The sequence below is a fragment of the Vigna radiata genome, chromosome 3 (genome assembly GCF_000741045.1).
Source record: "Vigna radiata var. radiata cultivar VC1973A chromosome 3, Vradiata_ver6, whole genome shotgun sequence".
NCBI lineage: Eukaryota > Viridiplantae > Streptophyta > Magnoliopsida > Fabales > Fabaceae > Vigna > Vigna radiata.
This window is the reverse complement of record NC_028353.1, coordinates 8399599-8418845: the sequence shown is the minus strand read 5'-3', so window position 1 is coordinate 8418845 and position 19247 is coordinate 8399599. Positions and strand designations below refer to the sequence as shown.

The following is a 19247-nucleotide window of genomic DNA, read 5'->3' as shown; positions in this document are numbered from 1 at the left end:
ATGTTGGTAACATACATACATATACATACATATATGTTAGTATTTATTAGTAAAGAAAATCAACTCCGAATCTCTTCTACTATGAAACCAATCTTATATCTCCTAAGTATTTCTCTTCCAACTTTACTACAGTCAAATTTATTTTATATTTCCCAGTCCATGACATATTTTATATTAAATATGTTAATATATCTTAAAACAAAAATAATAAAATTACTTATTGTTTTAAAACTTCTATCACTATAATAACAACGGTTATTGGATAAAGAATAAATACATTTAAAAAAAAAATCGTATTCTTATACCTATAATCATCTATCTATAGGACTCTTAATTATCTTAAAATTTTAAGATCATTATCTTGTTATGCATAATAATTACGGAAGAAAAGCCATTACTATATATGATGTAATTACATTTATGCAAATATATATATATATATATATATATATATATATATATATATATATATATATATATATATATATATATATATATATCTTGTACGACTTCTTTGTTTTTATTTAAATTATTATACGTAAAATATAAAAAAAAATATATATACATATATTTTGTTCAAATAAATATATAAAAATAAAATTTATATAAATATTGAATTCCAATTCCCTAAACTAAGATAAAACAATATTAAAAATACGATGGCACAACACAATTGTGTTTACAAATGATTTAACATTACTATTGAATCGTTTAATTTTTCTCAACACTTCTCTATTCACAAAGATAAATAGATAATCTTAGGTGCATTATTTAATGTACTTTTTGGTAAACAAAATCCAATAGACCTTTTTCTTAAATTTTGGTGACCTTACTCTGTTCGTATGAGCCTTGAAATATTGGTGGGTGTTGTTCATTATCTTTGTGATTATTCTGTAGCATTCATCCAATCCACTGAAGCTAAGTTTCTAAATATTTGGGCCCAGCCTAAGGGGAATGATACCTTTGTCAAGTAACATTCAAGCAAGCCCATCATTTCTTTTGTAATTCATCAATTGATCCATCACATTTCATATTTCACTTTGTTGTATGTGACCATCAACACCTATTCACATTCTTTATGTATTTGTATATCCTTTCATAAATATGTATTAAAATGACAATCAAGCATCAACTTATATCATCCTTGTTATTTTTCGCTCGGTTGAGTTTGGAGTATTATCGGATCAAAAATTAAGAACTATTTTTTTAAATATTAAAATTTATGAAATAACAGAAAAATTCAAGAAAGAAGAGTTTGAATAGAGTTAAAAACTTTTTACAATTAATGTTAGATGTTGTTTACAAGAGTTAGACGATATGCAAACAGGGTTAAACATTTAAGGACTTTTGAAATGTTTAAAACATAATAAAAAGAAAGCAAAGATGAAAGCACATTTTTATACTAATTTACTCAACTTGAACTAAGTCTAATTATTATTTAAACACTTATGAATTGTTCCATTGACTTTAACAAGTTACAACAATTTTCACCACTTTTGATTTTACAATTACTCAACTGGCTAAAACTTTTTAACAACAGACCAAATTTTTTAAATCATTTTTTATCATTCAAAAACAACAAAATGTTTTTAAAACAAAAAAAAAATGAAAAAACTCTTTGATCAACACAAAATAGATTTGAAAAGACTTGTTACAAATATATTTTCTCAATACTAGACGATGCACTCTCAAAGACAAAAATCTTTAACAGTGTAAGAATATTTGTAATTAATTCATCTTGATGATAATTGTTGTTACTTCTCTTCTTCATGAAAATGCTATTATTCTAAAGCATTAATTTTGGGAAAGTTATTTTAGCCTTTTTGCATCGTCAGATGGTATTGCACTTTTGCAAAGATAAATTATATTGTTGTATGAATTGGTCAGATAGAAAATATTAAATAAATATTCTTAGAATCTCTTTGTATTTTTCAAAGTTTTTTTTGAATAACAAAACTTTTGAATGAATGATTTGATCTTAGAGAATATCTAAGATCTACACAGATAATAAAACTTCATAAATACATAGTATTTAAAATGTTAAACATTTATTATGACGTTAAACATAAGCCATATATTACCACATTTAGGATAGTTTGTTCTATTTATCATTTATAATAATGTATTATGTTTAAGAAATTATTTAGATATATATTTAATAAATACTATTTTGTTAGATGATTTTGTTAAATTCAAAATACAAAATTTCTAAATGTTAACAATTTTTTAAAAAAATTATTAAAAAATATCTTATATTTTCTAAAATTGAATATTTAGTCACCGACTTAATAAGTATATATACATAATGGGTTGGAAATGTTTTGTAGGAAGGGGTTCCATACTCACACATACACATAAGTCTCCACATCTGATAAGATATTATTCGCTTTGGACCAAGCCCTCACGGATTTGCTTTTGGTACCACTCCAAAAGGCCTCTTATCAATGGATGTATCTTATGTGTGTATAAATTGTGTTTCATCTCTTATTTTTTCTGATGTGAGACTTTTTTTGTACCCAACATCCTCCCCTCAAACAAAGGACCGCCTCCCCTACATCGGAAGTCTTTTTCTTATCCTCGAGTACACCATGGTCAACACTTCTCTTTCACAATCCATGGTCAAACATTGAGCATCTCTTGCTTTCTCTCCACCTCTCATGATTCACTTCCAGGCTATTAGCTATGGCCAAAGCTTCACCCGATCATGGAGAAACGTACTCGATTGAGCCTGGTCACCCGACCCGAACCATGGGCTCTGATACCATTTGTAGGGAGGGGTTCCACACTCACACATACACATAAGTCTCCACATTTGATAAGATATTGTCCGCTTTGGGCCAAGCCCTCACGGATTTGCTTTTGGTACCACTCCAAAAGGCCTCTTATCAATAGAGGTATCTTATGTGTATATAAATTGTCCTCCCCTCAAACAAAGGACCATCTCCCCTACAGCGGAATCTCTTTGCTCTCTCTCCACCTCTCATGATTCACTTCCAGGCTATTAGCTATGGTCCAAAGCGAATAATATCTTATCAGTATGGAGACTTATGTGTATGTGTGAGTGTGGAACCCCTCCCAACAGGAAGATCCTATAAACAATTATAATTATAGGATAAGAGAATAAGAGCCTCATTAGTGTGTGAATAATTATGGTGCCTCATGATGGAGTCATTTGTATGTCCATGCATTCTATATTTTTTACCAGTCCACAGTCTTTATAGTAGAATGACCTTAATATTTCAAAAAACATATACTTTTGTTGGAATTTATGTACATGGTTATCAAATCTCTGTTTGACAAACATGACCAATGGATATTTATCATAATTATAAGGTAGAGCAGTACAGAAATAATACTAAGGGTTAAATATGTTTTTAGTCCCTATATTTTGGAGCGATTTTGGTTTTAGTCCATTTTTAAACTAAGATATAATTTAGTCCTTCAACTTTAGAAAACTCTGGTTTTAGTCCTTTTTACTAAATTTTTTTAACTTTATTTGTTGTTTGAAGCACGTTTCTAAGTTAACATTGAAGCAAAAATGTGTCAAACAGAGTTTTCTAAAGTTAAAAATGCTATAATGAAACGTGTTTGAAATAACAAATAAAGTTAAACTCAGATATTATTGTAAAAATTTTCTATATCTTTAATCGAGACGAGATTTTTAACAAATATTGCAGTAACGGTCCTTGAAGCCAAATATTTTTGTTAGTAGATTTAGCAAATCATCCACATATAAAAAAAAAAAAAGATAATTAGGAACTACTTAAAAAGGTTTATTATTTATCCAATACCAACTAATCGCTTTAGGGAGCTCACAATCTGTCGTTAAACAAGAAGCTTTTATGGAAAAAGAAAAAAAGAAGAAGCTAATAATAAAAGACAGAATTGATACCTAGTTTAAATAAAACTGCATAAAATTTAAACTCAAAAGCCAAAACCTTTGAGTTAGTTTACAATAGGAAATTGTACTTATGGTAATTTATATCATTATTCTTACTTAAAATAGTCCAATGAACTTAAAATTTAAGTATGAAATTTATATGAATCAGGAAAATGTATTATTTATAAAATAAGGATATTATTTATGATGATCAATTAATAGAAACAGAATTCATTAAGATGTTAATCATAGATCTATAAAATATATAAATACATGTTATTACATGATCTCATAATTATTATACTCTTATATGTTCACTTATTTTTTCTATTGACTTGAAAAGAGTCTTTACACACCTGGAAGACTAACGAGTCAAATATAAAAAAACCAAAAGAGAAACTAAAGAAGCCTGTATCATAAAACTGGTATAATGATGAAATACGGAATTTGAAATAATATTGTGGTCCAAAGTTGTTCGAAAGAGCGATGATAAATGGTTTTGTTGAGCAGAAACCTTAGCCAACTAGGAATAATGTTTGCTAGTAAATCTGTTAAATGGTTAGGTTTCTATAAGTAGAAGTAGGAAATGTAAAAGAGTTAGTGTATTTAGAGTAAGTTTAAGGTGAAAGAAACTTGTATCATTCTTTTTCTTCCTTCCATTAGTATGGAGAATAGGAGAAAAAAATCATCTTTTCTTTCTTTCTGTTAGTATCTACGTTTGATGAAGTAGTCATCAAGTTGAGATGGTTGCCCCACCACCACTTTCATTCAAAGTGATAGGTACATATTGTTCAAAGGAAACGCAAGAATATGTTATTTTTGACAGTATTGGACCTACAGAAACACTGACACATACTACACTCTTCAACTCAACGTTGGAAAATAATCAACGACAATGATATTTTGATAATTTTTTTTAATAATTTTTTTATAACAGAATACGTGTTATCATTTTATTTGTCTGTTTGAATTTATATTTAAAAAAATATTTAAAACAGACCAATCGTAGACTGTCATGTATACGTTGTCAAAAAGTTGTAAAAAAAAGTTGTTAAAGAGACTTTTTCCACTAATTAAAAACCATGAGCCAAGTTTCACATAATAATCTGTCAGCAGCACCTCCTTTCATTCCAATTTCTTACAACTTTATTTGATGCTGACAAATGGCGATGATGTTCTACTAAAAGTTTCACGCCACTTGAAGAAACACTCCATGTATGAACAAACACTCTATGATATATTTGAGAGAGGAACAAATGAGCAGAGAAGGAAGGTAAAGACCAGGATATGGGTGCAGTGTAAAAGAAAGAATATGAACTTTTTTTAAAATAAATTCATAAGGAAAAGTGGAATTTTATAATTTTGGGCTGCAAGAAGAAAAAATTGGAGGTGCAGAAAGACTCCCCTCCACTGGATGGGTCATCTTTGTTCAGGACATTAAGCCCAAAATATGAAGTCTTTATTTTCATTTCTTACTACACCCCATCAATATTAATGTATATATATTAACATATTATGATAGTTTTTACAAGTTTTCACTCATCTTATACGACAATTAAAGCTTCATAACAGAATCAGTAAAACTTTATCCGATAAAAACATATTAAGATGAAAGACTTTATACATAATTGGTTTTCCATCTCTTTTTTAGGTTACAACTTTTTTTTTTTTGAATTTTATATTTGAGTATTTTTTAAAATTAAAATAATTATTTTACTAATTTTTCTCTTAGTGACCACTTTTTTAATTTAACTATTTTTTTTAATTTCATTTGCTTTTTCTAAAACTTAATTACTTTTTAAAATTGAAATAAATATTATAATAAAAAAATTATCTAAAAAATAATAATATTATAATAAAAATGATTTGAATTTATTTTTATAATTTTATTATCGTAAGAAAATTGAACATTTGTGTTTTCAGTAAGTGATATAAATATTTAAAATACTATTATTTTTTCAATAAATATACTGAGATATTTTATTTTTCTAAATATCATATTGACTTACATTTTTTTAATTCAAATATCATCTCATTTTTTCAAATAAGTTTAGGATTAGTAAAGTATTTTTTTTTTCTATAAGAATTAAAGTGGTGCATGTTAATAGTTAAAAAAAAATCAAATCATCACAGTTTTTTCTACATTATAAAAAAATCTAAGTAATTTTTATTCATGAGATAAAACTTCAAGCAAGAAAGGTAAACTGTGTAAGAAAAAAACTAATGAATAAAGAAGAAGAAAACATTGTACTGTATTAAAACTGTTGATTATTAACGGACTTATTTCAAATATTCGATACAAATCATACATTGAACCAGGATTGTTATACACGATCATGTAATTAAGAAGTGATGGATATGATAACGATACATCTGTAAAGAATTAAGTCAAGTAGATATTATTAAGTACATTTGAATTATAAATAAATTATATATCAAAACCTTCAAATTAATGATTCTCATGTATTTACTTTTAGAATAACCTTAACATTCTAAATTTTTGTGTTTGCTTCTAATTAATTTAAGAAAAAAAAGTAACAATTAAACATATATAATAAAAAGAAGACAAAAATATAATAATTACTTTTAATAAAAAAATCTGAGAAACATTGTATATAAGATCCTGTTTATGTAATTTTAGAATATATATCTTTTTAGTATTATGCTGAAACGAGTTAATAATTACTTCCAATTAAAAAAAGGTTTTTGTAATTGAAAGATTAATTTTGATCACTTATATATTAATAATTAAATTTTCTTAAATATACTTTATTTTGAAATTTTTAAACAAACTCAACATGAACATTTTTAGTAAATGATTTTAGTTGTGATAGCTCAGATCTGATATTTCGTAGGTTAGGAGACCATAAATAAGACTCTTAAATACAAATACACTAAAAATGTATTTTTTTTTTCTATTAATTATATAACAAACTAATAACTAATTCATCGAGACTAATAAAAAAAAGTTAATTTAGTTTTATTTAATAACAATATAAACTTGAATAATTTGATGTCTATATGAGTGACACAAATTTACGTTGTTGATATTGTCTGATGACTAAATTTATACTGAATCTTGTAGCTGTTGACGTAAACCTGCCTTAGGGCTTAACTATAACACTTAATATAAATTTTTCGTGTTTAATTTTTAAAATAGTACTTAAAAGTCGAACTTGAAATACAAAAATATAATAATTATAAATAACTTTATTCTACTTAAACACAAATGACAATAATATATAGAAAAGAAATAAACACAACACATATATTTATGCATTCTCGTTATTAATATTACGAAAACAATCATTGAAATATAGAACACATATATCAAATGATATACTTGACACACAAATTATAAGGCATTTAAAATAACCACTACAAAACACATCTACAACCCTCATGATGAGAAATGAGAAAGACATTAGAAGTTCCTTAAAAGTAATTGTGATTTAAATATGTGCAAAGTAAATTTTAAATAAATAATCTTCATACATAATATAAATGTCATTAAACATAACCACTCTTCACAACAAATCACACATAAAAGATTAAAAAATAAGTTATTTTAGTCATTAATGGAACTTCTACCACATTCATGGTCATAATTGGAGAAGAATGCACCTGAAATTGTTGGGAAGAGGAACATCATCATTTTAAAAACTTATTTATGTAAATCCATATTTGTGATTTTACATAAATTTATTTTGGTTCCTTTGTAGTTTGATGTAAATGTTGTAGTCATAAGTAGATGAGACTTTATTATATGTCTGGCTACAAAAATCATATATAAAAAGCTTTTTTTTTATTTACAAAAGTATTATGTGTTTTTTTTTTTAATGTTTGATTTTTTATAGTTATACATAAATCATATAGCATAATTGATCTAGTTTTCATTAGTGAAATGAAGGATGAATATATGATTAAAGAATTAAAAAATAGATTGATGATTTGGTAGAAATTATGTAGTTCAGTGACAAGCTAGTAAACTAATACTGTGATATTTTAACCAATATAAAAAAGATGTAAACTTGAATATGATATTTTGTTTCTAATATGTGTTTAACTTTTTTTTTTCATCTAATAAAATGTTTGTCCCTGAAAGTAGATTTTGTTTTCTGATGTCTCTCAATTTTTTACCTTTTAACCGGTCCTTAAAATCCTTCTAGGATTTTCTTTTATATATTTTCTAAAATAAAGTTTCACATATTAGTTTGAAGTCAAATGAAAAAAAAAAGCAAAACAATTCACAAATTTATTGAGAATAAAAAATAAAAATATTTTAGAAATTAAAAATATTTAATCCAATCATATATCATATTTTTCGTAAATTTACTTTCCTAGTGTTTTTACGGAAACTGTAAATCTCTTATGACAATACATATAAAAGTGTTGAAAAAACAATCTCTTCATTCATTTCAAGAAGTAGAATCACTAATCACTAATCATAAATCAACATCAGAGTACAGACAGATATACCGTTTTTTCTATAACTGCATAATTTATTTTTCATTTCTTTATAAACTTCCTTCAGAATGAAAGACAGAAAGGTGGACACATTCTTATGGCAAAGTACCAATTATTAAACTTTTTACTTTATAAAGAAAATGAAAAATAACATATAGATCCAAACCCAACAATATTAAATGATTATAAACATAAAAATAAGCTACAAAATTAAGAGTTTAAAATCATTGAATTTGGAATCTTTTTTCCACAAATTATTTCAATCAAATTGTTAAAATTTAAAAATTGTCAAACATACTATTGAAGGACAATCACATTGTTGTAATTATTACTTTTGTAACATATAATGCATATAATTTACTTTCACATTTTTATGGGAAATTATATAAAAATCTTTTTACATTTTCAAATATTTGTATAGTTTGTTCATAACTTTTCCTATAAAAAGCTTAAAAAATAAGACAAAAAATTATAAATTTAAATATGCATAGAATTTTTTTTTAATTTTCTATAGAATTATCATAAAATATAACTCAATTTGTATAGATTAAAGGGTGATTAAAAAGAGAGAGAGATCTAAAGAAATTAAAAAGAAAGACAGTGGTAGAAAACAAAAAGATCTTGGCAATGTTAGTGAGACATTTACTAACTCTATTGAACAAAAGTGGAATGTAGGTTACACTCTGCTTCTTCTTTTTTTTTTCTAAGGTTGAAGGCAAATACAGTGTTGGAGACCAAATGACAGATTGATGGCTAATGAAAGCAACCTTAAGAGTTATGGTTGGGGTGGCGGGGAACATTTTACCTTTTCCTTCTCATTCTTTTTACTTGTGTTAAACCTATTCTTTTCATTTTAATAAATGTGTTAAAGATTCTGAATAATAGGTTTTTCTGGTTTTCTGTTTGAATATTTATTAGCTAGCATTGGCCGTTTCTTTAGATGGAAGCATACAAGCTGTTGTTCCCTCTTTAACTTTTCCTTCTTAATTGCTGTTCCCTCTTTATGTTTGTCAAGAAACATTAAAAACTATGAACAAACATGTGAGAGGGAAAAGAAAAACTACATTGGACACGTGGAAGCCAGGTGTTGAACAGAGGAGAAACTAAGAATAATATGAAACAGTAGGTGGTTTGGTTGTTTTTGTGTTGAATGGGTTAAAGAAAAGAAAAATAAGGTTGATTTTGTGTCCCCGATACCGGAGTGCATTATGATTTGAGGGTTTTAAAAAGTGATTAGGAGATTCACACTTGTCACAATGTTCCACAATTCTTATTCTTTTTTGTTATGGTTTGCTCCCTCTCATTGATAACATCTTTTTCCCCAATGTCACTGTGCTCCCTCTCTCTTCATTGCTTCCTTCCTTCAATTTATACTCATGTCTACCATTTCAGAATCTTACACTGATACAATTTGTTTTAGAAACACAACAAAGAAACAAAGAAAAATTATAATTTCAGGGTCATGCTCAATATCATAAACTGTCAACAAAGATCTAATAATTAGGAGTATAAATAGTTCAGGTGATAATTCAATTTGCTGAATATAAACCTTGCTTAAACGTCAATTTTAAGTGTTTTGTAACCATGACTAAATTATATTTTTTACAGACAGTATTCAATTTAAAAGTGTTTCTTAATAGCTCCAGTCTAATTCATTCTGACATAATATTAGAACATAAATTTGAGTATAGAAGCAAATGGTTTTTACATGTTACTTTTGAAAACTTTCAGAAGAAAAAAAAATTACTTTGCTATTTTATATGTGTTGTATTGGTTAAGAAAAAACAAACTAATCAAATAATCATTAAGAATGAAATTTGTTAGATTGATAGAGATGTATGTCTGATAGAAGATTATGTTTGTAGGAAGAATGAAATCTAGATGTATGATGTGAAAATTAATGAATGACCTTAATAAATTTTATTAGATATAAAAGAACGAAAGAAGAAAATTATATTAGTATTTTTATAAATTAAGATTATTTTTAACATATTTTTATTTGATATTTATGTTTGCATTGATTAATACTACTTTCAAATTCAAAGATATACATAGATGCATGTATATTTTCTATATTTTATAAATTATAATATAAATTGGTTGTCAAATTTATTATTTGTTGAAATAATTGCACTAAAAAAAAGTTTACCATTTTATTAGATATGTTATATATATCTACTGCAAATTAAAATTTATATAAAACCAAATTAAGAATAAAATAAATAATATTTTATTACAAGCTGAAAGCATTATTCAATTTAAATATTTTTAAAACTAAAACGGAAAGAGTATTTTATATTATGGTTAAATTATTAGTACCCATCTTATCATTCTTATATAATTATTGGTTTCTATCCAATTAAGTAATTATGCCAATATTTTTTTTTCCAATTTTCATAAAGAATTTAACTCTTTAATTTTATCTTGTATATTGTTTAAAGGCTATAAACTATTGTGAAGTAAATCAACATATTATAATATAAAATAATTAGTAGAATGAATAATTTAAAAGGAGTTATGAGAATAGACATAGAAAGTTAAAAAAGAGATATAGAATATGGGGAAGTTAGTTATTATAATATTGGTGTAAATAATTGTTGTCTGAGAAATAATACATAGTCTAGGTTTGAAGAGAGAGAAAAGGCAAATATTTTGAATTATTTAGAAGATGATAAAAGTTTTTTGCATGAAAGAAAATGATACTACTAATAAGGTTGTTTGTTGTGTAGTTGAATGGTTGAAAAGGAAAAGAGAGGAAGGTTGTCTGGTAGTAAGTTAGGGGTAATAAATGCGCACAACTTCTCTTCATAAGTATGTTGTGGTGTGGTTGATGGTTTTTCTGCTGTTCACAGAACCTTTCAAGGAACCTACATCAATATGTTTCTGAACACACAGCAGTTTATGTAGCATCACCACTTCCAATGCCTTTATATATTTTGTCTCTCCAATCAAGGTCACTCATGCGCAACACGATGATTATATCCATTGAACATTGATTATCGGATATTACATGTATGTACAAGGTTTCAGATATCGATGTTCTCTTGTCCACCCCATCAATTCACTCCTTCTAACATAACACTCACTATTACCATATCCTTCCCTCCCTAGCACAATTTTAATTTGAATCACTACTGATCAATCATTAAATTCATTTTTAACCTTCTCATTAATATTTTTAAACTATTAAAAACTCCAATGTCTGTTAAAGTTTGTACTACTAATGGAGGTTATGACTATAGAGGGTTGAAGCTAAATATATATATATATATAGTGAAAAATTGAATGAAATAAACACACGTCGATGGAAGATGCTAAGTTGGAGTTTTGTTATTGACACGTGTAGCTGTCGGCTACCATGACAACATTTGAGGTCTAGCAAGCAATTACATGGAAAAAAGAAAAAGTGGGGTGGGAAGTGGCTCTGCTGCAGAGGAAGTCTTGATTCTACGAATAGGACCATCCTCTCTTTCTTCTTGGTTTATTTAAGCCGTTAAGGTGGCGGCTTGGTATGTCATCATCATCATCATAGTCTTGCTACTTCCTTAATACCACAATGGGAAAACACTCTAATTCTTCTTCCTCTTCCATCAGCAGTAGCAGCAACCACCACCACCTTCTCATTTCCACTGCATCCTCTTTCACACAAGAGCTTCCCACTGATCTTAGCCTTGGACTCAGCATTTCCGCCGCTCACCATGGTGGTTCTTCTATTTCAAGGTTTGTGTTATGATACTACTTATGTATGCTGAAATCCTGAAACTTTCATCAGTTGAAGACTAATTATTTGGTGTATTGATTTGATGATGTAGGGGGCATTGGCAACAACCACAGCACCCTCTTGTGAACATTTCGCAAGCGGCTGAAGCAAATGATTGCAACGACCATAGCAGCTTCTTTGTGAAGGTCTACATGGAAGGCATTCCAATAGGAAGGAAACTCAATATTCTTGCTCATGGAAGTTATTATGAGTTAGTGAAGAGTCTTGAACACATGTTCGACACTACCATTCTTTGTGAGTCTGCTGCCCTTAATCTATTCAATTTCTTTTATTTTTAGTTGATAATTTGTTATAGATTATGAAATTATGAATGTTCCTCTTTTAACTTTTAGTTTATAAGAATGTGTTGAAAAGAGTGTATGAAATAATAGTGGAATATTGTGGCTCGTTAACAGGGGGGACAGAGATGAATGGAGTGCAACCCGAGAGATGCCATGTACTAACATACGAAGATGAAGAAGGAGATTTGGTCATGGTTGGAGATGTTCCTTGGGAGTAAGTTGATAGATTCCTTTTTGTCTCTGGGAAACAAATGCATCATTATGTGTTCCATTCTGTGTATTGATGTGGTTGTTGTTTCGATGGTTTAGGATGTTCTTATCCACAGTAAAGAGATTGAAGATCACAAGGGTAGACACATTCGGGTGTTAAGTGTGCAGACACTAGCGGATATTTCCAATTTTGTCCTCTAGAGTGAGACTCTACTGTGGTGGCTGATCAGAAACTTTAGAAAATCTTACTTTACTTAGCGAAGCATGCACAGATAGATGTATATGCGTAGCTCACTCTGCTCTTTCTTGGAAGATAATGGAAAAGAATAGTGTTGTACATTCTAATCCCTTCCGGGCTACTACTTTTGTTTCCTTTCTACAACTCAACTTCTAATTCACCATTAGCATTTTTCCTCAATTTTCAAGACAGACGCCAAATGAAAGAAAAATAGTAATATTAATATGTTGGGTAAATGAAACTATGATCTATGCCAGAGTCTTTCTGGTTTTTGACTGCAAACAGAGTAATGTTACATTGCGGGCAGAGCAAAAAAGAAGTTTGAGATTGCAAATGCATTGAACACTTACTATTATCAACACTTTGTACTGCAGATTTAACTAAACAAAAGAAAAAAAAAGAAGTGTAGAAAATTATTCTGGTTATGGGAAAGGATTCACACAGAAGGGAATGGGATTCCAAAAGTAACATAGTTTCATTATACAATACTAACACCTCTTACACACGAAGTATGAGTTGTACTGAATAATGAAATAAACATAAATTTTTACTGGTACAAAATATGAAATGCAGAGCATAAAAATTGTAATAACCTTAATGCCAAAAACACTATTGGAAATGTAAGCAAAATTCTCCTAGTGAGTACAGACACTACAAAATGAATGTTGTCTCGATTTAGATTTTTACAAGATATTAACTCAGCAAATGACTACACTCTCAACTCTTTTAGAAATATCATCACTGTACAGGAAGGAAAAATACCAAGGATAAGAGAATATTCATTATATTCCAACACAAAATACAAATGTGCATGTTACCCACTCCTTTCCTCAATTTTTTTCATCGTAAGTATCCTTATGCAAAATTCGAATTCTCCATGACGCAGAATTCCACTTTCTAAATATTCCTATTCCCTCTTTTTTGTTGTCTTGTCCATGTTCAAATAGATTTTGGTGCCAAAGTTTGAAAATAGTATTTCTTTTGCTGCGTTGTTGATGCATGATTAATTTATTTGTTACTTGTAGTTATTTAATGTCTATTATATCTGAAAGATTGCTCTATGCTTGTTATGGATGAGGTAGTACATATCTCTTGAAATTTACTAAATGATAGAGATACATTAGCTAATTTATACTGTTTATAGCATTACAAAAGGGATTGAAGATGAGGTTAAGAAATGATTGTATGGTGTTAGCAGAAGCAATGACTTTGTTTATTGTGACTCTTATTCATGTTGTAAGTATTGAGCCAATGACCTTTTCCTTTACATATTCATTCTCTGGAACTTTCAACATTAATTCTTCTGATACTCATTTACTTGATGAATTTAGTTGGAATAAAATATTAGAATGTTTACTGGATGGTGATGTACAAAGAGATTGACATACATGTTTCTTGTTCTTAGGTTTCATTGTTTCCTCTTTGTACCTGTAACTTCTGCACCGATAATTTATTTGTTTGTTTATCAAGCCAAAAAAGGAAATAGACAATAACGAGATTTTGTATAATTTTCTCTCAGGTTGATAAGCTTCTCTCCTCAGAGTTCCAACCTTCAATAGAACAGCTGATTCAATTTCTTCCTGGAACCCGTCAAATTCTGATGTTTTCTACTACATTTCCTGTTACTGTAAGGACTTCAAAGATAGATATCTACGTAAGCCATACATTATTAACCTTATGGATGAGCTAACTCTGAAAGGTATTACACAATATTATGCATTTGTGGAAGAGAGAAAGAAAGTAAATACTCTTTTCTCTAAGGTAATCTATATATATTTGAATCACAAGTGGTAGGTGCAGTTTTCTGCTTAAGTAAAACTACAATTGAGCAATTCTGAAATCTAAATACTCTTTTCTCTAAGGTAATCATCAAAGACAAGCCTGATGATAAGTCAGGAACGTCACTTGTTAATATTATGAGAAGCTATATAGGCACAACCCACTCAGCCAGAAGTTAGAAAATAAGAGTCAACATTTAACAAGAGATGTACATAAAATTTGATAATTAAAAACTATATATTAAAAAAAGGACAATGATGATATTTTTGACAATACTATTTGACAACTTTTTTGACAATGGAACACGTGTCATCATTTTATTGATTTATTTAAATTTATATTTAAAAAATATTTAAAACGGACCAATCACAAGCTGCTACGTATGCGTTGTAAAAAAATTGTTAAAAGAAATGCTATTAAAAAAAGTTTTTCCTTAAAAAAAAATACAAAAAGTAGTAAGTGGTGGCCTGATAAGTTCAAAAAATTCAAATAAACAATTTAACACCTAAGCTGGCAAAATAAATTAAGAATTCCAATTTTCTTATTTTAACCCAGTTTCTTTGTTTAGTTACTTCTTTATTTATATTTATTTTTTGTACTCTCTCTCCCTCTTGTACATATTAAAATTTCCTCCGACGTTGTGGCACTAAACGATCAAGAAGAACATAAAGCTTTTGTCAACTTGTGATAGAGTGCATTAGGAAAATTCCATGAAGGAGGTTGTAGATGCTTTCTTTCAATACATTATTAAATTCTTGCAAGACAAACAAATCAATGGAAAAAAAAAAAAAAAAAGATAACGTGAGAGTTAGAAGGGTTGCTGATATGCACAATCCAAGTTAGGTCCAGTGTCGACGTTGAACAGCTTTGTATATCTTTGGAAAAAACCAATCCGATCATTGACTCTTGCATCATCAGGAATCCCACATTCAAGTTTACCGTTGATTATGTTAGTGACCAAGCCATAACCAGATGTTCGATTAGCCGCTATGTCAGCTTCTGTAGGCAGGTATTTCCCAACCATCACGTCGTGGCAAGAAGGTTTTGGCTTTTGCTCTGTCATCCAAAACCAGAGCCCAGTTTTGAAGGCTATCACGGAATTGTTCGCCACGATGTCCGGATTCCTCAACCCATCAAATCCCAACGCCTTCCCTGCCGGTCCATAGTTGTAGTTCCTGCACATATATAGTTTAATTAAGTACTCAACTTCTTCTTCCTTTATACATACATCAATTAATATGTGTAAGTAAGTCTAAGTTTCTCTACCAAGAAAGTTGAATCGGTCCTCTTCCCTTGTAACTTTTTGCAGGGAAGCATGGCCATTGAGTGTTAGTGGAATCACAGTAATTACTCTGAGGACTAATTTCTTCCTTGAAGCACAAGCCCCAAGCAAATGGGCCATCGGGTGCGGTGGCCCACCCACCGGTGGTTTCATGGGAAATCTGAGCGAGAAACGCAGCAATCTCACGCTTGCGCGTGGCTAAACAACCAGTGGTACCAAATGCAGGGAAGGATTTTGATGCAAGAATGAAGGAGTGGTAGGTGTAGAAGTCTTTTGCAGGGCATGCAGTGTCATCTTTGTGTAGGAAAAATGAGTCAAAAAGAGTTTTTGTGATGAGAGAAGAGATGGGTATTTTGGGCTTCAACCATGCTTCAGCTCCAAAAGGTGCAGAGCAGCAGAGAATAGCAAAAGAGAAAAATAATACGGAAAAGAATGAAGATTTCATTTGGTCACAGTGTGACAGATACACTTTCTTGAAATGCAACACCAAGGAGCAAGGCTTTTTATAGATGTCAAAAGGGAATTTTCAGAACAAAATTTCTCTGATATATCAATCACATACTGTTATAGTTTGCGAAATATTTATTATTCCTTCCTTCTTAAACCATCAATAACATGATATAATATAAAAAGTTACGTACAACAATTTGCTTCTAACATGCAACCATATGCAAGTGTTAATTATTTATATTTTTAAGATAGAAGATGGAAAAGGTCAACTCTACTAATGGAATTCCTTGTACTTCACTTTTAGTGGTACAGGCCTCCTTAAATAATTTTTTTTTTCCAAAAATATGTCTACTAATTAAGAAATATAGCTGACAAAATAAATTAAGTTCAATGGATTGACTGAGAATACTCACCATGTTTCTGAATTGTTTGAAAACTTATAAAAATCATTTCTAAATTTTTTGTAATTAGGTTTATGGAGAACTGTGATAAATATGTTTGTATGGTTTTTCTAATATAGCTATTATAGAAATAAAATTGTATGATATAAGCATTGTTATGTTATTAAGATATAAGTTGTATAATTAATTAAGGATAAAAAGTATATATAGAGAAAAATAGTGAAAAAAGTGATTATTTGAAAAGGTGTATGAGTGGGAAATGGGAGAAAATTCTAGGCAGTTAAGGTAGCACTTCTTAAGGTGGAAATGAGTGCTGACATAATAAGCCATTCAAAACATGGATTTAGATATTATTATTAGCCTGCAGGCTTTAGCCACAATTGCCAAAAAAAAAAAATTAATTAGAATGATAAACAATTCTTTAGTACATTTATTTGCATAAAAAATAGTTGAATAAGACAGAAAGTAGAGACAAGAGAAGAGAATATGAACAAACTTCATTTTGTAAAAGATTAAGTGGTGAAAAGAAGGGATTTTTGGGTAATGACTCAGTGCCCTTCCCACCAAATGAACAAGGGTTGACTTTGACTCCCTCCATCTATATATGCAATAATTGCGGAGCCATTTTATTAATTTATTTTGTTAGATTTTTTAAATTTTATTTATTCTGTGTATCTTGTTTTATTTATTTACTCTCTTCAAATTTAATTATTTGTTAAATATTGTTTTATACTAAATACCTATAGACTTCCATATGAAAGTAAAAGTGACATTGGAGTACCAGGATACGTAAATATAACTCTTCTATACTAAATTCATCATAGACATATTTGGCATCACAAGTAAAATTTGGGGTGGGGTGTAGAAGAAAAATTACAAGTGCAGAAGAAAGCCCCAATAATACTTCTCCAACTTACCCTGAATTAGAATATGGGCCACACTCCCTATTTTAAGCCCGATTTATTGAATTTGAAAACAAACGTGGGCTTTGAGGCCGACATTCAGCGTAGAAAGTGTCCCACTAACCGTTCATGTTTTACATTTATCTCACCGGATTCTGCTTATCCTAAAAATATATCCCATTCATATCAACTTTTTGGTTAAACTGAAAATTCACATCCTAATTGTTCAATTTTTTATAAAGATTAATCACAAAAAATTGTAAAAGTACTATTCTTGTCATCATTTATCATCACATACCAATAAAATATGAATCTAATTTATATAAAGTATTAATATTATCTTTATTAAAAAGATTTACAAAGCAATAATTCTATAATTTGTTTTCTTTATATAATACTGAATTGTTGAAAAAATAAAATAGAAATGGAAAGTGGTGTATTAAAAAGAAAGAAAATGTGACATTTGATGAAATAAAAATGTTGAAAATGGGGATACTGTACATAAGGAGTTGCTAGGTTTTTTGAAATTGTTGAGATGGACTTGCCTCCCTATAATAAGTTGGTCCAACACGAACCCTGACTTTTTAGGTTCAAAAGTCGCCACCCTAACTGCTATATAGACCCATGCAAGATACAAAATATATTCACCAAATTATTCATTTAATTTATATTTTACCTTTAAATTATTTTTTTTCCTTCAATTCTTATAAATAAATCAATTGGATCCTTCATTTTTTTTTGGTTCTCGTTCAATTTAGTACTTTAGTGGTTAAAAATGATTCAATTAGGTCTTTTATATTAGATTGATGTTAAATTTTAATTTTTTTTCATAAAGTTTACTGTTTTTAAATAAGTCTTTATAAAAAAATTATGATGTATTAACTATCTAAAATAGCTATATATTTTAATTGAATTTTCATTATCAATTTTTTGATTTTGTAATCTCAAACAGAATATAAAAACTTTGACAATAATATAAAATGAAGTTCTATAACCTTAATTAATTATCTTTATATATATAAAAAAATGACAATGGTTGGTTATATATGTGCAAACATTAAAACACGTTTTTAACTTGTTTAACTTTTTATTTTAGTATTTAACTTTAAAAAAGTAATTTTTAGTTTAGCATTTAATTTTTAAAAAAATGTAACAATGTCACTTTTTTATTATGAAGTAGTGTTATAGAAGTTGATTTTTATTGTTATCTAAATTTATGATGCTGTGGTTGAAACTACAAAATCAAACACTCATATATTTTATTTATCTTCAAAATAAAATAATACAAACTTGATAAGAGCTAACATGATGTTATTTGGAACTTGCGGGAAAATATATAAATTTTAAATATTCAATAAAATAAATTTTTAAATAAAATATTGATTAAGAATATTTAAATTTATGAGATATTTAAAATTTGATAATTTTTTATTTATTTTTCATACACTAAGAATTACATCAATACAATCAAGGTAAGAATCATAATATGCTATTTAAATGATAATATGCTTTTAAGAATTATTATTATTATTATGAAAGGGTGAATTGAGAAGGAGCGAAGTAGCAGCTACTGACA

At 28.4% G+C, this 19247-nt stretch overlaps 2 protein-coding genes across 2 annotated transcripts; one reads left to right on the top strand and one right to left on the bottom strand.

Annotated features, from left to right (window-relative positions):
- The first annotated feature begins 11761 nt into the window (after nt 1–11761).
- On the top strand, nt 11762–13296 carry LOC106757532 (auxin-responsive protein IAA20). Its single transcript, XM_014640203.2, has 4 exons — nt 11762–12067; nt 12160–12362; nt 12524–12623; nt 12719–13296. Exons 1-4 carry the CDS (start codon nt 11904–11906, stop codon nt 12777–12779), a joined length of 528 nt encoding a protein of 175 aa, XP_014495689.1. The 5' UTR covers nt 11762–11903; the 3' UTR covers nt 12780–13296.
- Nucleotides 13297–15334: 2038 nt separating this feature from the next.
- Nucleotides 15335–16434, bottom strand: LOC106757257 (chitinase 10). The gene is made up of 2 exons (XM_014639888.2): nt 15903–16434; nt 15335–15811 (listed from the first exon to the last, which is right to left on the bottom strand). The coding sequence occupies exons 1-2, from the start codon at nt 16361–16363 to the stop codon at nt 15445–15447; spliced, it is 828 nt and encodes a 275-aa protein (XP_014495374.1). The 5' UTR covers nt 16364–16434; the 3' UTR covers nt 15335–15444.
- Nucleotides 16435–19247: the final 2813 nt, after the last annotated feature.

What these genes read in the sequence shown, in the direction of transcription:
- LOC106757532 (XM_014640203.2), top strand. Translation starts at nt 11,904, where the DNA reads ATGGGAAAACACTCTAATTCTTCTTCCTCTTCCATCAGCAGTAGCAGC. An exon ending in GGTGGTTCTTCTATTTCAAG is followed by an intron (nt 12,068 to 12,159) that starts GTTTGTGTTATG and finishes TTGATGATGTAG; the next exon opens with GGGGCATTGGCAACAACCAC. An exon ending in GTTCGACACTACCATTCTTT is followed by an intron (nt 12,363 to 12,523) that starts GTGAGTCTGCTG and finishes GCTCGTTAACAG; the next exon opens with GGGGGACAGAGATGAATGGA.
- LOC106757257 (XM_014639888.2), bottom strand. Translation starts at nt 16,363, where the DNA reads ATGAAATCTTCATTCTTTTCCGTATTATTTTTCTCTTTTGCTATTCTC. An exon ending in GGACCGATTCAACTTTCTTG is followed by an intron (nt 15,812 to 15,902) that starts GTAGAGAAACTT and finishes ATATATGTGCAG; the next exon opens with GAACTACAACTATGGACCGG.